The sequence below is a fragment of the Rana temporaria genome, chromosome 2 (genome assembly GCF_905171775.1).
Source record: "Rana temporaria chromosome 2, aRanTem1.1, whole genome shotgun sequence".
NCBI lineage: Eukaryota > Metazoa > Chordata > Amphibia > Anura > Ranidae > Rana > Rana temporaria.
In genome coordinates, this window is record NC_053490.1 from 289,889,503 (window position 1) to 289,912,207 (window position 22,705).

Genomic DNA, 22,705 nt, shown 5'->3' on the forward strand with positions numbered 1-22,705 from the left:
CTTAAGAAAGTTGACTTTTTATCTGCTTGTTTCTTCTGGGTCGGTGACTCAAGCCTTCAAGCAAGAGGATCTGTATTGTCAGCTAGGATAATGGTATTTTCAGGGTATTGCAGTCTCTTTACACTTCTCCCGACACACACACACACACACACACACACACACACACACATATATATATATATATATATATATATATATATATATATATATATATATATATAATATTTGTGTTCACAGCGGTACATAGAAAAATATATTAATCGTTGATGGTTATAATTCTATTATTTATTGCCACATTGTTCTCACTTATACATTTGTTTGGGTTATACTCTGTATTTTGCAAAAGTCTCAATAAAAACTTATTGTAAGTGAAAAATAGATTCATTTTAATTGGTATAATATGCCTTATGAATAAGCTTTAAGATATACACTGTAATTGTCTACTAGGCTATAAAGTCAATAACGAAAATTGATCCAACTCCCAAAATATCTGTATAAAAAATGACATTAAAATATATTAAATGTTATATACGCTCCTTGGGTAGATAGTTTATTTATATTCTGTATGATTACTGACAAAGGATCCAAACTGCTTTGTGGAACCCTTTTAGGTCTGCTTCACACCTATGAGCTTGCGAGTTATGTGTGTTAACGTGTGTTGGACACAAGTGTTGTGTACATGTCTAGGGGGTGCGTCCATGCCTTCCTAGCAGTAAACAATGTCCTAGACACTTACTGCACCACAATATATATATTTGAAAAACACATACAGTGTTGCTGTGTGATGAGGAAATAAAAGGGTCAGGTGCATTTTTTGATGTGTGGGTGCTTGTGAGAACCCCTAGGAAATGAATAGGTTCAAATACCACAACAAACATAGTAACATGATAATGCATGTGATGCACATAGTTGTGAATGGATCCTTACGAGGGTTCATTTTCATGCTCTCTATTTCAAAGAACCACAAAGTAGAAGTATTTGCTCACTAAGTCGCACACAGTAAATATATATATATATATATATATATATATATATATATATATATATATATATATATATATATATATATTCACATACACAGAATATATGTGTGTGTCTTTTCTTTGGTCATATATTACTTCACTATTAGTCTTTATTGCCACTTATGCTAGGTCTACTTAACATATGTTTTTGAACATTACAGTAATTAATTTATATATAAAATATCTGTTATCTGTATATCATTTAATCATCGTATCATTTTCAACATCTTGTGCAATATCTGCATATACAGTATCTCACAAAAGTGAGTACACCTCTCACATTTTTATAAATATTTTATTATATCTTTTGACAACACTGAAGAAATGGCACTTTGCTACAATGTTATGTAGCGAGTGTACAGCTTGTATAACAGTGTAAATTTGCTGTCCCCCTCAAAATAACGCAACACACAGCCATTAATGTCTAAACCACGGGCAACAGAAGTGAGTACACACCTAAGTGAAAATTTCCAAATTGGGCCTCGTTAGTGTTACAAGGTCTCAGGTGTGGATGGGGAGCAGGTGTGTTAAATTTGGTGTTATCGCTCTCATTGTCTCATACTGGTCACTGGAAGGTCAACATGGCACCTCATGGCAAAGAACTCTCTGGCAGGTTCCACTCAGAACAAGCCTCACCATGATCAATCAAAGAAGTTGAGTGCACGTGCTCAGCGTCATATTCAGAGGTTGTCTTTGGGAAATAGACGTATGAGTGCTGCCAGCATTGCTGCAGAGGTTGAAAGGGTGGGGGGGTCAGCCTGTCAGTGATTAGACCATATGCCACACAATGCATTAAATTGGTCGGAGGCCTCTTCTAAAGATGATGTACAAGAAATCCTGCAAACAGTTTGCTGAAGACAAGCAGACTAAGGACATGGATTACTGGAACCATGTCCTGTGGTCTGATGAGACCAAGATAAACGTATTTGGTTCAGATGGTGTCAAGCATGTGTGGTGGCAACCAGGTGAGGAATATGAAGACAAGTGTGTCTTGCCTACAGTCAAGCATGGTGGTGGGAGTGTCATGGTCTGTGGCTGCATGAGTGCTGCTGGCACTGGGGGGCTACAGTTCATTGAGGGAACCATGAATGCCAACATGTACTGTGATATACTGAAGCAGAGCATGATCCCCTCCCTTTTGAGCCTGGGCCGCAGGGGAGTATTCCAACATGATAATTACATTACAATTAATTTACACTGTTATACAAGCCGTACACTCACTACATTGTAGCAAAGTGTCATTTCTTCAGTGTTGTCACATGAAAAGATATAATAAAATATTTACAAAAATGTGAGTGGTGTACTCACTTTTGTGAAATACTGTATATATTTACTGAAAAAAATCTAAGAGAACAGATGAATATAACAATTCACTAACATTTCATAAAAAAAATACACAAAAAAACACAACATATCTACAAAAGCCTGGAATTTCATGAGAGAATTGGTCCACCCAAAATTGAAATATGAGTATAGCGTTGAAATCAGTAAGATACATTTCCCACAAAATGAACTTATACTTCACTATTTAAGTGCCCAAAAGGCTATGGCAGAAACAATACCGGATAGTATATGAAAGCAAATATCTTTGTCATTACCATAGCCTTATGGGGAATATGTGTGGCATTTTTGATTCACTTGACTCATCTGATTTCTGTAGGTGAATTTCCCATCCAAATGTCCATCTATCTGCTACATCTTTTAGAAGAGGATCTCATCCCCCCTGCTTTTTTTATTATTTCTTTTGCCCTACAGTGGATGGTAGTAAGATCGGGTGGGGGGGAAATAGTTCTAGCTCTCTAGAAAATATTTAGTGGTGAGTTCTAGTCTTTGGAATCACACAGTGGTAATCGAAGCCAGTGGGATGATTCAGCCTACCACCAGCATCCACTCCTATTATAAGTTTTTGGAAGGCTGGCCCTTTTAGGGCAATTTTAATTCCAGATTGTGGTACCAATATCACACGGCTAAGAACATCATTATACTAAAAGAATGCAATTGGTAGGATAATAAAAATTCTTACACTAGTTACAAATTTTACAGTAATGATTCATACATCAGTTTTTAATGCATATACCTGTTATATTTCTCTGGAGGTATAAGTATATATCTTTTTCAACCCAATAATGTCTTTATGTTAACATAAAAGATGTTTGTGTGAGTGATAGAGGTCACATTACAGATCTTTCTTTATTCAGTGACTGACTTATACATGTGAAGAAGAAAAGTAGTGCGAGAGAAAGATAACAATGAAAGCACAAATGAACATTCTGAGGACGGAACCGTTGTGGATTTGAGTGGCAGCATTGAAATGCACCTGTCCATCCAATTTCATGCAGCATCCAGTGGTTGTAGAATTGCAGCATTCCTGGAAACAGTCACCACTGGTGATGGTAGCGCAAGATTTAGTGCTGGTGGCACAAGTGTTACTGCAACCTCCTTCGTAAGAGATAGCACCATTCGTCACTTTTTTCTGTAACTGCAGAAAATGACGAGCACGTTAATATTTTTATAGATTTATTTAGTACCAATATTAAATCACAAAGAAAGCTTTAATAGAGAGGAGAGGCAGTATTAGCATTTACCAGTACTGGTTATTACACATATCTGAGCTTCCCTAAAATAGATCTAACCCCTAAGTGTCAGTTCACACTACAGCGACATGAAAGTCGGCACGACTTTGCGAGGCAACTTGAGGCAACTTGGAGGAAACTTGAGGCAACTTCGAGGCAACTTCAAGTCGCCTCCAGGACAGGCAACTTTGCCAGTGGCCAATCGAACAATAATCAGCTCTGTGGGAGGGAGGGATTTGCCTGAGAAAACTATTTTCTCTTCCTGTAAAGTTGCTTCAGTTAAGACGCTGATACGACTTTGGAGGCAACTTCCATTAAAATCAATGGGTACAAGTCGCCTAGAAGTCACCTTGAAGTAGTACAGCAACCTTTTGACTTCAGTAGTGTGCATTAAGATGATTCTCATTCCCTTTAATGTAATTTTTCATGTTGCGCGACTTGGGCGACTTGGGGGCGTCACAAGTCGGATCCCAAGTCGCGTTAGTGTGAGCGGGCACTAACTGGGTGGCATTTAACTTGCTAAAAAATGTATCCTAAACTGCTTTCACCTTTTCAGTGCTGATGATCTCCTGTACTTATTTTCAGCCACTTTCACAGCATTACCCTGGCTACACTACAGAAATAACAGTTGGGATGGGATACCACAGGTGGACTCATATTATTCATTCCTCCTATATTACGTTTCCCATACTTTTGGAGATGATATAGTACATTTTGTATAGTAATGTACAAATGAGACTAAAAAGAGGGACAGCTGAGGCTCTATATGGTATAGAGCAGACCTGGGCAAACTACGGCCCGCGGGCCGTATACGGCCCGGCGGACCTTTTAATCCGGCCCCCCCGCCGCCGCCGAAATCGCCGCCGCAGCTGCCACGTTAATCACCGCGGCGGGGAACATTACAGACAGCGTTCGTTTGAACAGCCATTTTCCCCGCCGCGCATAAACACTCCCCCTTGGACGGATCTGTCCAATCGCAAGCAAGGGGGAGTCACATAGACACTCCCCCTTGCTCGCGATTGGACAGATCCGTCCAAGGGGGCGTGTCTATGCGCAGCGGGGAAAACAGCTGTTCAAACGAACGGCACCTAGCAAGCAGAGTGATCAGGACATCAGGAGGAGGAGCCGAGGACGCTGCGGCCGCCCCAGCATTCACAGCGCGCCTCCGCGCCTAATTGCAAATTGCGTCCGCCCATCTCGAGTCCACAGCGTGAGGGAACTCAGGGAAGTGTGGGGTTGAGGGCTGAGGAGTGGACAAGGAGGTGAGAGAGCTGCAGTGCTGACTGTGCTGAGTGTGGCCGACCACCGACCTGACTGACAGTGTGTGTAAGCCAGCCTCTCAGACACTGAAAGAAAATTAAGTATAGCTGTGGCATGTGTGCTGGCGGCCTGGGCAGCTTTTACTTCCTCATGGTACTGTGCACTGTCTGTCTGCATTAGTTTGTCCAGTGGCCTGCGGCTGGTGCTCAAATTTTTTTTTGGGGGGGGGGGGCGCAGACGAAAAAACAAACAAAAAAATTGAAGCCTCACTGTGCCCATCATATGCAGGCAGCCACTGGGCCCATCAATTGTCACCACTATGACATGCCATCAAACGCAGCCACTGTGCCATCAATTGTCGCCACTGTGCCATGCCATCAAACGCAGCCACTGTGCCATCAATTGTCGCCACTGTGCCATGCCATCAAACGCAGCCACTGTGCCATCAATTGTCACCACTGTGACATGCCATCAAACGCAGCCACTGTGCAATCAAACACAGCCACTGTGCCATGCCATCAAACGCAGCCACTGTGCCATCAATTGTCGCCACTGTGCCATGCCATCAAACGCAGCCACTGTGCCATCAATTGTCACCACTGTGACATGCCATCAAACGCAGCCACTGTGCAATCAAACACAGCCACTGTGCCATGCCATCAAACGCAGCCACTGTGCCATCAATTGTCGCCACTGTGCCATGCCATCAAACGCAGCCACTGTGCCATCAATTGTCGCCACTGTGCCCATCAAACGCAACCACTGTGCCATCACACGCAGCCACTGTGCCATCACATGCAGCCACTGTTTAATCAATTGTTATTGATTAAACAGTGGCTGCCTGTCCCCAGCGTCTGTCCCCCTCCTGTGTCATGTCCCCAACTTCTGTCCCCCTCCTGTGTCATGTCCCCAGCCTCTGTCCCCCTCCTGTGTCATGTCCCCAGCCTCTGTCCCCCTCCTGTGTCATGTCCCCAGCCTCTGTCCCCCTCCTGTGCCATGTCCCCAGCCTCTGTCCCCCTCCTGTGCCATGTCCCCAGCCTCTGTCCCCCTCCTGTGCCATGTCCCCAGCCTCTGTCCCCCTCCTGTGTCATGTCCCCAGCGTCTGTCCCCCTCCTGTGTCATGTCCCCAGCGTCTGTCCCCCTCCTGTGTCATGTCCCCAGCCTCTGTCCCCCTCCTGTGTCATGTCCCCAACTTCTGTCCCCCTCCTGTGTCATGTCCCCAGCCTCTGTCCCCCTCCTGTGTCATGTCCCCAGCCTCTGTCCCCCTCCTGTGTCATGTCCCCAGCCTCTGTCCCCCTCCTGTGCCATGTCCCCAGCCTCTGTCCCCCTCCTGTGCCATGTCCCCAGCCTCTGTCCCCCTCCTGTGCCATGTCCCCAGCCTCTGTCCCCCTCCTGTGCCATGTCCCCAGCCTCTGTCCCCCTCCTGTGTCATGTCCCCAGCGTCTGTCCCCCTCCTGTGCCATGTCCCCAGCCTCTGTCCCCCTCCTGTGCCATGTCTATAACAAGTACTCGTACCAGTTGTCCAACAATGATATTTACTGCTTTTTATAAAGAAATACAATTGATTTTATGCAGCATTGAGTTTAGCCTTTTGGCCCGGCCCTCCAAAATATTTTTAGTTTCTCATGTGGCCCCATCGAAAAAATAATTGCCCACCCCTGGTATAGAGGGATTTGGTCTCAAAAGACAGAAGAACGTCCCTTCAAATCATGAACAGTTGGGAGCTATAATATTATAGAGCCATGTGTTGTCATGAAACTGCACAAAGCATTTAGTATATTACTGCCCGTTCAACAAAGAATATGCATAAAAACCCAACTCCATCCGAAATGTTATCATAGTTCCTATAGAGTAAGGGAGGGTAACAACCTCATGATTTATATATATATATTTTTTATTAGGTCTCAAAGGAAGTAGTTTTCACAACAAACCATGTAAAGAAAATAATGTACAGACGCCATTAAAGTTGCAAATGTTTGAGACATTAAGTCTATTGTCAGCAAGGATACGATAAAGCACATGGATCAACCGTACTGAGTTGAAGCTAGCAGTAAAAAATAATACTTTAGACTCAGTATTTGAAGGCCTACGAGGATGCTCATATGGTTCATGTAATTAAAGTGTAACTAATGGCAAAACTTTGTTTTGTTTAGTTTTGGATGAAGTGCAGTGGGTTTAGAACACCTGTCAGTTTTTAGTGCCGTCTGTGTCCCCTTTAAGGAAAGAAAAGTGAAAGTAAAAGAAAATCCCAATTTTTCTGTACCCAGAAAAGTAATAGAAGGGAAATCTTCCAATAGGGACACTAGTTCTGGTGTCCCCAATAGATCCCCTTAATTTGCAGGAATTTCCTCTCACTTCCTGTTTGGCCATGGAACAAAAAGTAAAGGGAAATCTCTGCAATCGGACACAGATGGTGAAACAAAATTTTGAAAGGGGTTATAACCCTCCCTTGCTCTACCCGAAATTAAATTAAAAAAAAAGTTTTGCCTGTAGTTATACAGTACTTTAAAGATGAAGGAGAATAATGTAAAAAGAGGAGGGGAGAAGAGAGCGATAAGAGTTACATAGTAGGTGATGTTGAAAAAACACAAGTCCATCAAGTCAAACCTGCGTTTGTGCTTTTATGTTAATATTACATTGTATATCCTTGTATGTTATGGTTGTTTCGGTGCCTATCAAACAGTTTTTTGAAATTATCGATGCTCCCCGCTGAAACCACCGCCTGTGGAAGGGAATTCCACATCCTTACCGCTCTTACAGTAAAGAACCCTCTACGCAGTTCAAGGTTAAACCGCTTCTCTTCTAATTTTAGTGAATGGCCACGTGTCTTTTTAAATTTCCTTGCACGTAAAAGTTTTTCCCTATGCTAGGGTCACCAGTATGGTATTTGTAAATTGAAATCATATCCCCTCTTAAGCGTCTCCTCTCCAGAGACAATAAGTTCAGTGCTTGTATTTCCTAATAACTGAGACCCTCCAGTCCCATTATTAGCTTTGTTGCCCTTCTCTGGACTCTCTCCAGTTCCAATACATCCCTCCTGAGGACTGGTGCCCAGAACTGTATGGCATACTCCAGATGCGACCAGACCAGAGTCTTGTAGAGTGGGAGAATTATCATTTTATCCCTGGAGTTCCCTTTTTAATGCATGCCAATGTTCTGTTGGCTTTGCATGCTGCAGCTTGGCATTGCATGCTATTGCTGAGCCTGTCATCTACTAAGACCCCCCAGGTCCTTTTCCATCCTAGATTCCCCCAGAAGTTCTCCCACTAGCGAGTATTTTTAGCACCCGAATGAATTCCCGAGCTATGGGGACGGGCGAAGGAGATTTTTCCTTCAGTCTCATCCCCGCTCACCAGCCGACAGCACCCGATCGCCTCCGCCGCTACCGACGGCTCCGGGAAGCGGCGGAGGGCGCGGGAGAGCGGCGGGAGCCCCTCTCCCGCCACCGATAACGGCGATCTCGCGGTGAATCCGCCACTGAGACCGCCATTATCGGATTCCAGACCGCGCACACTAAAGATTGATACCTCGGTTGTGGCAGCAGCTGCTGCCGTTACCGAGATATCAATCTTTAAAAATAGGACGTACATCGTCGTGCGCAGGTCTGGAAGTGGTTAAAGGACCTTGCTACCAGTCTCCTGTGTTTGACCCTGGCTTGCTTAAAGGACTTTGCTACCAGTCTCCTGTGTTTGACCCCAGGCTTGCTTAAGGACTTGCTACCATTCTCCTTTGTTTGACCCCCAGCTTGCTTTAGGTCTCCTCCATTCTTCTACCCTGTTGGGCTAGAACCTCAGCCAGGCCTGAAGCACCGACCAGTGACAACCATCTCTGCATGGTTACCAGATATCCAGCGACCTTCTCGCAAAATATACCCAGCCTGCTGGTGACTCGTGCCTCTTTGTGCCCTTCACCCTCTGTACCACTTCCAGGGGTGGAGTGCGCTTAGTTGCAAGAGAGAACCGCTTTAAGCATCTTGGCCTCAGTGAGTACCTCTCTGACACCCTGGGGGACCTCGCTTTCCACACCAGACCATTCCGAGTACTCCCCATTTATCACCACCCTCTGGACTCGCTCCTGTAGCTAGTTTTCCTTGTCAAGAATATCTTTATTAAATGCAAGAATAAATTGTACATGAAGCATACATTCGTTACAGTTATCAGGTGGTTATTATAACATAAGATTGACTAACAGTATCATCTTTCTTAAACAACAATAAACGGGAATATTTTAGCCATGTTCTGTGTACTATCGCAGGAAGAGTTTAAGTAGTTAACATAGCCAAATATGTAATCCTTACAACTTTTTCTAGTGGCTAGTGGATAATATATCAAAGATAATACGTCCTTATTTAATGTAACCTTACTACCTATCAACTTAAAATTTCTAAAATGTGCTACCTTTTCAAAGTTAACGGTAGATACACGAGGGTACTACCTTATGCAGTATCAGATCAGGAAAAGGAAGAAGCGAAGAAAAGGAAGGAAAATGGGGGGGGGGGGTCAGGTAAGGAAGTCTGCAGGGATGGGCTAGGATCCGTCGTCAAAGCATGAAATGTACAACGGTTATTTTCGTATAGGAAAGCTACCATGGCATCATTACACCTCTATTAAAATTTTCTGGTATAGCATATTGTATCCAAGGGTTCCATATTTTTTCAAAGTTGGCGATCGTGTCCGTTTCTAACGCTTCCATTTTGGCGTGCGTCATAGCAATATTCATTCTATTTTTTGTTTCCGTCGTTGATAAAATTGGAGTTTTCCAAGCTTTTGCTATGGTTTGTTTGGCTGCCGTAAAGAGTTGTGTTAGTAGCTTGAAGTGCGTGTGTGTTAGATTGATGGGCTTTAAATTCAGTAGTGCCAATTTAGGGTCTGGAAGTATTTTCAATTTAGTCACCGCATTTACCATCTTGAAAATCTTATCCCAGAATTTCTGTACTATTGGACACGTCCACCAAGTATGAAAATATGTACCTTCGGTAATGCAACCCCTATAGCAATGTCCGGTGCAGTTTGGTGCATATTTAGCTATTCTGCTTGGCACCAGGTACCATCTCATTAATACCTTATAGCCCGCTTCCAATGCTATTATATTCGAGGAAGCCGATTTAGTGTTTCGCCATATTTGATTCCAATCCGAGGTATTAAGTTCTATACCCAGGTCACTCTCCCATTTCTGAACATAAGGAAGCTTTGTTGTGTTATTGTGGGATAGTGACTGCAAGTACAGAACCGAAATTGTACCTCTTACATGTGGATTATCTTTACATATACTTACAAAAGGTGACATCTGGTTTTTCAGAGCCGAAGAGGTCAGATGTGTTTCCACAAAATTTTTTATTTGGAGGTATCGAAACAATTCTGATTGAGGTATACCGTATTTTTTACATACTGTCGGGAAGGGCATGATACCCGATGAATCCAAAAATTTATAGACATATATACAGTCTTTCCTTACCCATTCCTTGAATGTGTTAGGGAAGATCCATTCCGGATAAAATGTTGGGTTTTTATAAAATGAAAGCAGTGGGTTGAGAGGGGACACCAGTGAATACTTGGATTTATAGCTATCCCATAGTGAGAGAGAATGTTTAATAATTGGATTGCAGATTTTCCCGCGTAGCTTGGGAAGAATCCATAGTAAGTTAGCTGGAGGGATGGGATCACACTCGGTTGCCTCAATCGCTACCCAGAGAGGTGTTTCCTTTTTTGCATGATATTTGGCCAAGGTTGAAATTTGCGCTGCCCTATAGTAGTTTGTAAAATTCGGATATCCTAACCCTCCTTGAGTTTTGGGGAGATGCAAGATTTTCGCCTTTATTCTGGGCCTAGATGTGCCCCATATAAAGGTCGTCATTCTGTTTTGTATTGTCCTCAGAAAGTAAGCCGGTATTGGACTCGGGAGCACTCTAAAAAGATACAACAATTTTGGTAATATTGTCATCTTGACTGCGTTGATCCTACCTAACCAGGATAATGGGAGCTGGGACCAGGATTTGAGTAAGTTTGTTATCTGTTTAAGAAGAGGGGGATAATTATAAGAGAATAAATCAGATGTATCAGCCGTTACATGTGTTCCTAAGTACGGGATGCTCTTATCCGACCATGTAAATGGAAGACCTACTGTGGCTGCACTTAATTCTAGTCTTGAGAGGGATATGTTTAGTGCTACACATTTCTTGGGATTAATGGCTAGACCTGAGAACGTCGCAAATCTATCAAGTATTGGGATGAGATTAGGGCCAGTTACTTGCGGGGAAGAGATAAATAAAAGAATGTCATCCGCAAATAGGCATAATTTATGTTTATGACCTCCTAATTCTATACCTAGGATAGTGGGGTCTGATCTGATTTTCTGAGCAAGCGGTTCGATAAGGAGGGCAAATAATAACGGGGATAACGGGCAGCCCTGACGTGTTCCTCTTCTGATATCAAATGTGTCAGACTTATATCCTGCGTATTTAACATAAGCTTTAGGGTTATTATAAAGTTCCATAATCCAATTAGTGAAATTAGGGCCAAAGCCCCATTTCTGTAGAGTATATTTTAAATACGCCCAGGAAACAGAATCAAAAGCTTGTTTGATGTCCAGAGAGAGAAAACACGCCGGTATACCCCTTTTCTTTGCTATGTTGGCCAAGAGGCATGCCCTGCGTATATTATCGCCCGCTTGTCTGGATGGCATGAAACCTACTTGATCTCGATTTGATTAGAGTACCGATAAAATTGTTAAGGCGGGTAGCTAGTATTTTACCTAATAGTTTTATATCTATGTTAAGCATAGATATGGGACGATAATTGCTACAAAGTGTGTCATCCGAATGTGGTTTGGGAATCATACAAACCGTTGCTAGCAACGTTTCAGGTCTGAAGGTTTTTTGCTCTAGTAAGTTGTTAAATGCCTCTGCCAGTCTGGGTGAAAGTAACTCAGTAAAAGTTTTGAGGTAGTTTGCCGAGAACCCGTCAGGTCCCGGTCTTTTGTTGATTTTGAGTTCCCGAATGGCTAAAGCTACATCCTCTTGCGTAATTGGTTCTTCCAACTGTTCTTTCTGTGATTGACTTATTTGTGGAAGATTAATTTGTGCAAAAAAGGAGTCAGCTTTAGATTCGTCAAATACAGTAGTTTCTGAGTAGAGTTGTTTTAGATGTGAGCTAAACTTTTGAACTATTTTAAGTGGGTTGCTGGAGAGAACCCTGTTGGCAATTTTTAACTTTATGGGTTTAAAAGTCTTATTGAGTGTGTTTAGCGCTCTAGCTAAATATGTCCCTGGTTTATTAGCTTGCTTGTAGAAAGCATGTCTAGATCTATTAAGTGTTCTATTCGCCGAATCGGTTAAGAACAAGTCGTATTCCAGACGTGCTTTGTCCAGCCGAGTTCTATTAGTTTGAGTTTGGCAGTTTTGTAGGGCCAGAAATGCTAAGTTGAATTCTGTTTCCAATTTTCTTGCCATCAGTGCTCGCTCCTTTTTTAAGATCCCTATTTGCCGCTGGAATGCTCCTCTGAGGACTGGCTTATGTGCTTCCCATAATGTAAGTGGGGATATTTCAGGGCTTGCATTGAGTTCTAGATAGTCTTTTAGAGCTTGTTCAATCAATTGGCAATGGGCAGGGTGTTTGAGTATAATTTCAGGAAGATACCAAGTGGGATCATGGTTTTTCGGAATGGTTGATGCCATTGTGGTGTACACCGCATTGTGATCTGACCAAGGGATGGGCTGTAGCTAGTTTTCAATCCATGTACTCACCTTTTGGTCCATGCTGACAGACCTTAGTTTGTACAGTAATCGTTTATGGGGCACTGTATCGAATGAGTTAGCAGGCGTAGCATGGAAGCTACAATTTAGAGGATTTAGGGGACTAATAGCTCAAGCGATGATTGAAGGATGTTGGGAGGAATGGCTTGATCTAGGGGTCCCAGCTTTTACAAAATTTGGGTATGGAGTTGTGGGAGGGTGCAGTGTGCTCGCACACAGTCCAGTTGCAACAGAAAGAATTTATATTGTAGTCAAAATATAACAATTCACAACATGCCCAGTGGAAAGTAGCCCTGGGAATACTCACAGCATATGTCTTGAGGGCCGAAATGTGTCTCTCAAGACATACACTGTCTGGAACCTTTTCCTGATGCGATTACTGCCCCTGACAGATGGGTTACCTGTCCCTAAACTACCCACATGCTAAATGCATGCCAAACCCAGGAGCCAAATAGACTCTGCCTGACCCAAGATGGCCATCAGAGTCACCTTGGCTGTCAGCATCCAACTGGATTGCTGCTCTTAGTGACCCAGGAAGCCACAGAGGAGCCATTTTCCTCTTGACTTCCTCTCCCTCTGCACTGCTGTTGTGGTTTAGTGCAGTGGAGAAAATAGACTACAGCTGCCTACAGAGTTTTGGAGACAACCTCATGATTTTATTGCTATCTGTGTTCCTGTGGTAGAAATTTTCCCTCACTTCCTGTTCCTAAATATGGACAGGAAGTAAGAAGAACATTTCAAATGTGGGTAGTATGAGTACCTTCTGTATATAATGCAAGTATGGAACTTGTTTGTACAGATGGCATTTACAAAACTTAGGCAAAATAAATCATATACAAAAAACAACGGTTATTTTTCATGTACATGATTAATATAAAATCATTAAGGGAGGGAAATTATCAAAACTGGAGCAGCCAGTATCTGGAGCAGTTGTGCATGTTAACCAGTCAGCTTCTATCTTTCGTTTTTAAATACGTAACAGAAAAAGTTGAAGTTATAGACTGATTGGTTACTATGCACAGCTGCCCTAGATTCTGACTGTTTTAATAAATTCACCTCAGTGTGTTTATACTACATACTTAGCAGACAGCATTGCTAATGACTTACCTCACAGTGGTTTATCCCAACCTGACATTGCTTTAATGTTGCAGAAGCTTGATTTTTAAAGCAGTCTGTCTCCGAGCAGGTAAATGATCTGCATTTCTTATCCTAAACAAAAGAAACAGAAATAGTATAAAAAAAAAAATGGTCAATGGTTGTGCTGCCCTTAAAAAAACGCCAGTTCTTTTTGTCAGAAAAAAAAAACGCCCATATAGAGTGTTTCTATACACGCCTTTAGCATTCTTTTGTGACAGAAAAATCTTCTAAAAAATGCAATCCAGACGTTTTTTTCCCCCCTATAAATGCTACACTTAAAGCAGAGTTCCAGCCTTTTTTATGTTTATTAAAAGTCAGCAGCTACAAAAAGCATAGCTGGCTGGCTGGCTTTTAATAAACATAATAAACATACACTTACCTGCTCCACTGTCCAGTGACGCGTGTCGCCCAGAGCTCTGCTCCTCTCCCCCACCTCCATCCTAACTGTGGGCACCCGGCTTCACGGCCAGGCACTCACTGCACGTAGGTGCTGACCTACCTGATTGGACCTGTCACGTGTCCCAGGCGATCGCCTACAGGGAGGGGCCGCCGTAGGCAAAATGACATATCGCCTAAGCGGTCCCACTTCTCCTGAAGCCCCCCCCCCCAAAAAAAAATGACATGCCAAATGTGGCATGTAAGAGGACGAGGAGTGGTTTAAGCGGATGTTCCACTTTTGGGTGGAACTCCGCTTTAAAATATGCTTCTAAACATCCTAAAGTAATTCAGGAAAAACAGAGTAGAGAAGGGTTAGAACCTCTGTCAGATTTTTATCGATGTGTTCTCAAGTCCCACAGACGTGACAGGAAATGAATGGAAACCACCCAAAGTGAGTGGAATTTCATCACTAGGGAGACACACATGAAAAAACCCTGCAGAGGTTCAAACTTTTTCCTAGTCTTTCCACACCTAGAAAACAGTTTTAACTTATGTTTCATTTTAATTGCATTATCCTACTCGCCAATACATATCTAGTATTAAAAATCACAGTTGTATACCCAGTCATAGTTAGCATGTCATAGTCCTTGTCATATTTAGGGGGTTATATCTATATATGTTGTGTCATAGTTAGTTCTAGCCATATATACCCCATTAAAGTGGGAGAAATATGTAATTTTTGTAAAGTAGTTGATGCTTGGAATAGCAGAGGAAATACGTCAGTCAACAGTAAGTGGCTTCAAACATGCTTGGAACAAACATACATCTGTAAAGTAAAAAAAAAAAAAAAAAAACAGACCTAGTGGACTAAATGGTCTTTTTTCTGTTGTCACTTTTCTATGTTTCTATTTATATCTCTCTCATAGTATGGGCTCTTTCACACGGGCAGACCGTATGTCCACTTTTTCATCCATCTGTGTACAGATGAAAAAGGGACATACATTGGTCCCTATGAGATCGCAGGTGTCAGCGGATGAACATTCGATCTCGCCCGGTTCCGCAATCCTCCGATTCTGCAGACGGAGGAAAATCCTATTTTTCCATCCGTCTGCGGATTGGATCGGATGAACACGGACAAACAGTCCATGTTCATCCAATCCCCCCATAGGGGAGAGCGGAGATCTGACAGGTCGGGTCCTGCGGGGATCGCCCTGTAATCTGGCGGCTCAGCGGGGATCAACGGAGCGATCCACGCTGAGCAAGCAGAGGTTCACGGGGCGGATCATCACGGATCTGTCCCGTGTGAAAGAGGCCTAAGGGGGTAATAATTGTGTATCCCTTATCATAGTTAGGGGGCTTGTAGGCAGGTAGAGTTTTATGCTGCCCTAGTCAGGAGCATTAGTGTTAATTGTGTTTCCTGAATCTTTTTTGGCAAATAGCAAAATAATGAAAATTCCAACAAATTGACGCGTGGCTTCACGGTCACGTGAGCGTGACGCCACGCGTAGGGACGGAAAGGCACCTAGAAGAGACGTTAACAGACAAGCTCTTGGATTTCGGCTTTTAATTACTGTTAATTTGTGAGTATCGTTTTTATAATTTAAGGAATAATAAATATTATTTGAACATACTACACTATCCGGTATCTTCCCTTCTCTAGTCCCTCATTTATACCCCCTCATTCATATGAGATGACATATTAATGAGAGATTATAAGTATCCTGATATTTAGCATATGGAGAATATTATCTTGGATACAAATATAAAAGGGGGGGGGTGTTGGGGCGCTTACTAATAATAACACAATAATTAATATAACAAACAATAAATAGTGCATAAAATCCAGTGAAGTAGTAAAGACACAATAAGCAGCAAATGATTAAATAGTGCTGTAAAAGCTTTGTGCAAATGATTCCAATAAATTAATTAAATATACGTGAACATATATATATAAATATACGTGAAGAAATCGCTCATATATAAGTAGAGAAATAATATATAAATGAATTTTTTTTATATATTAAATAAAGCAGTCTTCATGCAATAATGTGCAAATTAAAGTCTCTGTACAAAATAGCAATAAAGCCAAGATCCAGTATCATGCAGCCAAAATCAAAGTCCAAGATTATTTTCAAGGTGAGGTGCTCCAAACCAAATCACAAGGTGCTCCACTCCTGGTGCCCTGTTTCCCCCAGCCTCTCACCTCTAGCTGGGGGAAACAGGGCACCTGGAGTGGGGCACCTTGTGATTTGGTTTGGAGCACCTCACCCTGGAAATAATCTTGGACTTTGATTTTGGCTGCATGATACTGGATCTTATTGCTATTTTGTACAGAGACTTTAATTTGCACATTATTACATGAAGACTGCTTTATTTAATATATAAAACAATTTAATTTATATATTATTTCTCTACTGATATATTTATATATGAGCCATTTCTTCACATATATTTATATATATGTTCACGTATATTTAATTCATTTATTGGAATCATTTGCACCATTTGCACAAAGCTTTTACAGCACTATTTAATCATTTGCTGCTTATTGTGTGTTTACTATCACTGGATTTTATGCACTATTTATTGTTTGTTATATTAATTATTGTGTTATTAGTAAGTGCCCCAACAACCCCCCCTTTTTACATTTGCATCAGTGTATGAACACTATTTTAGTTGTGGCTGCTGCTATAGATTATTTATTTATATTTATTATTAGCGTGGTTTGCGCATTAGTTCCTCCCTTTTTTATTATCTTGGATATAAAGTGTATGGATACCATTATCGTGGAAACCTCATAATTTTAAGGCAAGAGGAACACAGAGCGCTATTTGCTATATATACTGTTGCCTCATTACCCTCAGGTAAGAGGCCACCTACAACCAGAGTGTAGTCTCACCGAAGTGGGTTTGCACATGAAGAAGATCAAACAGTTCCATCACACACTCCTCCCCTCCATTTGCACTTTGCACAGGAAGAGGAACAGACATCCTCATCACTCACTGATTGTCGATTTGCATTTTTGCACACTGAAGTCGCATGTTTTGCATTTTTTTGCACTTTAAGAAGTAATCGAGACTATTTGCACTCTGCACTTTATTTTTAGTGCAATATATAATTTCTTTGCTATTTTTATACAATTTTGCACTGTTTGCACAAGTGTTTTGCACCTTTATCTGTATTTGTGGAATTTATTGGAGTATTTATTTATTTTCATTATTTTGCAATTTGCACAGTTTGTTATTTGCACTGCCATATATGGTATCTATCAAGACTGAGTTGTCAGTATATTAGAAGGAAGTACATATATACTGATACCACCGTCATTCTTTTAAACAGCGCAGCATCACACTCTTTTTATATTTAATTTCCCTTTGGGTATGGTTTGATCCTTTAAGTACTTGCAGCAGTTTATTTATTATTAGTCAGTTATCTCCAAAGTAGCGCAGGAATATATATATTGCTCAGTTTAATGCTCCATTAATTACTTACACTGTATAGAATAGTTGTTGTAGTCGTTGTAACGGTAGTTGTAGTGGTGGATGTAACTGGAGGCTTGGCAGTCATGTTACCTGTAATAAAGCAAAAGAAAAATGTGCAGGATGACACAAGGAAGGGTATCCATTTTCTATAAGTGATGTTTCTTTCTATTTACAATTGTTTTGCATTAAAAAATCTGTCAAATTTAGAATTTTCAGAATTATATCTTTCGAAAAGGACCTTTGCTTGGTCTATAAGAAGACATTTGATGGATGAACTTGCATACGAATGAGTCCTCAATTCTTTTTTTTTTTTTTCTTTTTTTTAGCATATAGCTACCACATGACTTTTAGTGATTGTGCCCAAACAAAAAGGTAATTCATAATCCTAAAGCCTTGTACAGACGAGCAAACATGTACGATGAAACCGGTCCGCCGGACCGTTTTCACCGTACATGTCTGCCCAGGTATTTCTGTATGGTGGCTGTACTCACCACCATACAGAAATCCGCGCGTAAATAATCCGCGGCGACGTGGGCGGCCCTGCCAGTTCAAGGCTTCCACGCATGCGTCAAAGTCATTCGACGCATGCGAGGGATGGCGGGCATTCGGACATGTACGGTAGGTCTGTACAGACGACCGAACATGTCCGAGCAGACAGGATTCCAGCGGGCTGTTTTAAAACAAGTCCAGAAATATTTGCCCGCTGAAAAAAGGCCCGGCGGGCAAATGTATGCTGGAATCCTGTCCGCTCGGGCCTACACACGACCGAACATGTCTGCTGAAACTGGTCCGCGGACCAGTTTCAGCAGACATGTTCGGTCGTGTGTACGGCCCAATGACTTCTCTGCTGAAGCTGACTGTTGTTTCCAGTTCTGTGCTATAATTGTCAGTACTATAAAGTAGTGTCAGTTATAGTATATGTGAAGTTAAACCTTTTTTTATTAGTTTTAGAGTAGGGAAAGGTTAAAAATATTTTCATTTTTTGTAATATATGTTTTGCTGGGGAGATTTCTCTTCACTTCCTGTCCTGTAAACACAGGTGCAGTACATCACTTCTTTAATAGTTGTCACAGGAACAAGTGTCCTCATTGAAAGGTTTCTCCACTCTCCCTGTTCTGGGGAAAGTCACTTTGGTGACAAATAGAGAGGTCGAGGCTCCCTATTGAGGACAGAAAAAAAAAAAAAAAAAAAACGTTCTTACTTCTTGACACTCTAAAAAAGGACAAATAAAAAAGTTTCTATTGCTGACATACTTTATTGCCAAGAATTTGACCATTACATTTTTTCTAGGCTGTAGCAACTTGCTTTATTTCTTTTATATACATGATTGATTAAAGTTACTCAGCCCATGCTGGTCTGCAGATACCCAGACACAACAGTCCTTCCGGATAACATCAGAACTGCCACACTTGTGTAGCGCCACCCTGGCCCCCAGTATCAGGGAGGGCAGACATTTTAGCGTCGCAGTGACGTCGCTATGAGGGTGTGGATCGCACGCGCGTGACACCCGTCAGAGGGGTGATACGAAGGAACAGAGTTACATTACTCTGGCGCTGCCCTGTGTTTTCCGCTCACTACTGTCACTTCTAAACACAGAAGCCAGTTCAGAGAGTGTGCAGACATGAAACAGGAGATGGCCAGAAAGTGTGCGGACATGATACAGGAGATGGTCAGAGAGTGTGCAGACATGATACAGGAGATGGCCAGAAAGTGTGCGGACATGATACAGGAGATGGTCAGAGAGTGTGCAGACATGATACAGGAGATGGCCAGAAAGTGTGCGGACATGATACAGGAGATCAGAGAGTGTGCAGACATGATACAGGAGATGGCCAGAAAGTGTGCGGACATGATACAGGAGATGATCAGAGAGTGTGCAGACATGACACAAGAGATGGTCAGGTGTAAACATCAAATGATTAGTGTTCAGAAATGGCTGTGGCAAAAGGGACGCTATGTTTCTGTCGTCATGGTGATATGCGCCTCGACTTAAAATTGTGTCAGAGGTCGGAAGTCTCTCCCAGACTTTGAGGAAGTCCAGGAGGATGCTATGCATCAGGTGGGGAAAGCCTATGGGGGAGCCTGAGAGATTTCGGATTAGCCTGAGGATTGTCCAGAGAGTGCATTTATTATACCTGAGCGCTGTTTGACCTCCTATTTATAGGAGCAGTGGGGTCCATCGTAAAAGGTGAGGACACACCTGTTGTGGCATAGTGGTGGTGTATCACAAGATTGGTGAAGGCATGGTGGAAATTTCTAAGTCATAATTTTATAATGTGCAGTATATACCATATACTGTATATTGTTTCTGCAGGAAGACTTTTATTCCCTTTGAATTGAACTTTGTACCCAAATGATAGATTTCTTTTAGATAGCACTTTCATTTGGTGGTATTTACTTAACACCGAGTTTTTATTTTTTTACTATATAAAGTCCACAGTTTATGGTATACAGTATTTGATATTTATGAACCCAGATGTTCTTACTGCTTATCTCATTTATTTTTGTAAATTAGACATACAAAGGAAATTGGTAAAGGACATGGTGAGAATTCAGAATTTTTACTGGATGACACTGCTACTGGGTGTGCTGGCACTGGATGGTAATGGTCCTGGCTTTGCTGGTACTGGTTGTACAAGCACTGGTTCTTGGCTGACACTGGTACGGACTGTGCTGCTACTGGTATCGGGTGTGCTAGAACTTGTACTGGGTGGCAATGGTACTGGTTGCACAGGCACTGGTTCTGGCTGGCACTGGTACTGGATGTGTTGGCACTGGATGGCACTAGTACTGGCTGTGCTGGTACAGAATAGTACTGATTCTGACTATGTTAACACTGGTACTAGATAGCACTGATATTAGCTGTACTTTCCCTGGATGGTGCTAGTACAGGCTGGCACTTGGACTTGTGCTCGCTGTAATCAGGAGTGAACTTCTCCACTCATAGTAACTGATCACTGCATGAGAAGAAAGGAAGTGTAAGCTGCTAATTTCAGCCATTTCTTACATTTTATGATTGCTGTGATTGGTCACTGTGATCCTATTATTCAGAGCCATTCTCATTGGCATAGCTGCTCAGTATGAGGGCACTCATGCGGGCTTGATCCTGAGCCATGATCTGTGTGTCCACTGACACATGCAGCTCTGCTCAGCCCTGCACCCAATCTCTCCTCACAGACTGGGATTAACAGCAGCAGGAGCCAATGGCTCACACTGCTGCCTCCACATCCATTGAGGAGAAAGAGAGCAGAGGGAGCCTTAGCTCCTCCCCCTTGACCAATGAGCACACTAATACGCATAGGTGGGTGTTATACTTGCAGTGATTTTTTTTTTTTTATTATTATGCAGCTACTTATACATTTTTATGCTTCTGCCACAGGTTCTCGGTTCTTTGGACCCAATACACAAGCACACTGTGTCTGGATTCAGTACACAGTTTCTCATGAGGTGTCTAACACAGAGATCCTCCCAGCGTTACCTTTTGAGGTCTTTTGTATCCCTCCTCTCCTCAATTATTTGCAAATGTGTGCATACTAAACCCCTTGGTTTTAACACAAATTGTTAGACAGGACAATTTGGTTTGTTGCAGGGTGGCTGTTAAGTGAGCTGGGATATTTGGTTTGTATTTATACTTCATTTTCTTACCTCCATTCATGTCTTCTGCACTGAAGCACATAGATCGATTGCAGCAGTTTAGTGCACATCCATCTTGCTGTGTACTGTTGCACAGGTGATGCATGCAGTGCTGATTGCACCTGCTTTCATAAAAGGAGCTGTTGTGACGGTACATCTGAAATGACACATCAAAATTCATGATTACTCACTGTGTTTAGAGTATTATTCAGATAATTACACTACAATTAATTTATTACTTCATCTGTTGAATAGATGTGTCTAAATATCCCTTGTCTCTGTAGCCAGATCCGCATTTGGATTCCGTTCCAGAATCTACTGACAGGTGGCGAGGAAGTGATGCGTCTCCTTCTCTCCGCCTATTTAACTTTTTTTTTGCCAACAAACATGGTTGCGGGGCATTTGGGGCACTTCTCTATTGACATGAATGTGTAGCATTCAGCAGGCTTGCTGCCCGCTGATCACTACAAGTTGGGTCAACTTTGCCATTGGTGCGGAGCATCGCAGCCACGGCATGTAAACACCCCTGTCTGCTGCCTATTGAAGCATAAGGGGGGCAGTTAGCACGCGGGAAAACATGGCTCAACCGTGCATTTTTGCTGCCCACAACCGCAAGTCTAAATTGGGCCTAATAAGCTTTTAGTCAGTAAAAAGCCCAGACAGTGTGAAGAATGACCATTAGAAGGGGAATTTATACAAAAAGTTGCAAACTGCTAATACATTGGCCTCAAAAATTGTACAGTGTTTTTTTTCTACCTTGTTCCTACCTGTATATATTTTCAAATGTTTGAGAGGCTTTTAAATGCATATTGTACAGACTGAACATAAATTGCAAACAATGTGCTACATTTGCCTACCCCACTCACAATAAGAATTTAATTTAGAACCATAGCCAAAAATAAAAAGATAAAACCAAATAGCCCATCAAAAGACTAATAAATAAAATAAAATATGAATATGTACTAATAAATCTCTCAATAACATTTATATTAATTATATCGCTATAACATTTGTGATCCAAAATTGGTGAAAAAAGCACTTTAAATGGCTCTCTGCCCAAAAGTGTTACAAACTTTTGTGCACCAAAAATAGGTTTATAAACTCCTAAAAGTTCATTAAATTGTCCACAGAAATCAAAGTTTATAAATGTTTATCTAAAGTGCTGTTCATTCAGCGTCACCCAGTGTTCACCACACAGAATTTGACCGGTTTGTATCTAGAAGGTCAATACATGCTTGCCAACATATACAGTAGATATTGTAGCCAAGCCCTCCATCACTCTCCCCTTGTGGAATGCCAACTGATGCACAAAATCCATCTTTTAGGAAGACCTCTCCTTGCTTAATATAGAGATTTATTTGATTTAAATGTTATTAGTTGAGAGATTTATTAGTCATTTTGTTGGTGCAAATACTGTATATCCACATTTTGGTTTCATCACTATGCAAAGCAGAGCCCTACACTTTTTTT

General features: G+C 41.9%; 1 protein-coding gene across 1 annotated transcript in view; it reads right to left on the reverse strand.

Annotated features, from left to right (window-relative positions):
* Positions 1 to 2,764: 2,764 nt before the first annotated feature.
* LOC120926908 (protein psiI-like) overlaps positions 2,765 to 22,705 on the reverse strand; it is a 78,081-nt gene continuing 58,140 nt past the window's right edge. The window contains exons 6-9 of the mRNA XM_040337209.1: positions 21,248 to 21,392; positions 17,613 to 17,692; positions 13,713 to 13,814; positions 2,765 to 3,501 (exon numbers count right to left, since the gene is read on the reverse strand). Of these exons, the coding sequence (XP_040193143.1) occupies positions 3,229 to 3,501; positions 13,713 to 13,814; positions 17,613 to 17,692; positions 21,248 to 21,392 (600 nt within the window). The 3' untranslated portion in view covers positions 2,765 to 3,228. The remainder of the gene's footprint in view (positions 3,502 to 13,712; positions 13,815 to 17,612; positions 17,693 to 21,247; positions 21,393 to 22,705) is intronic.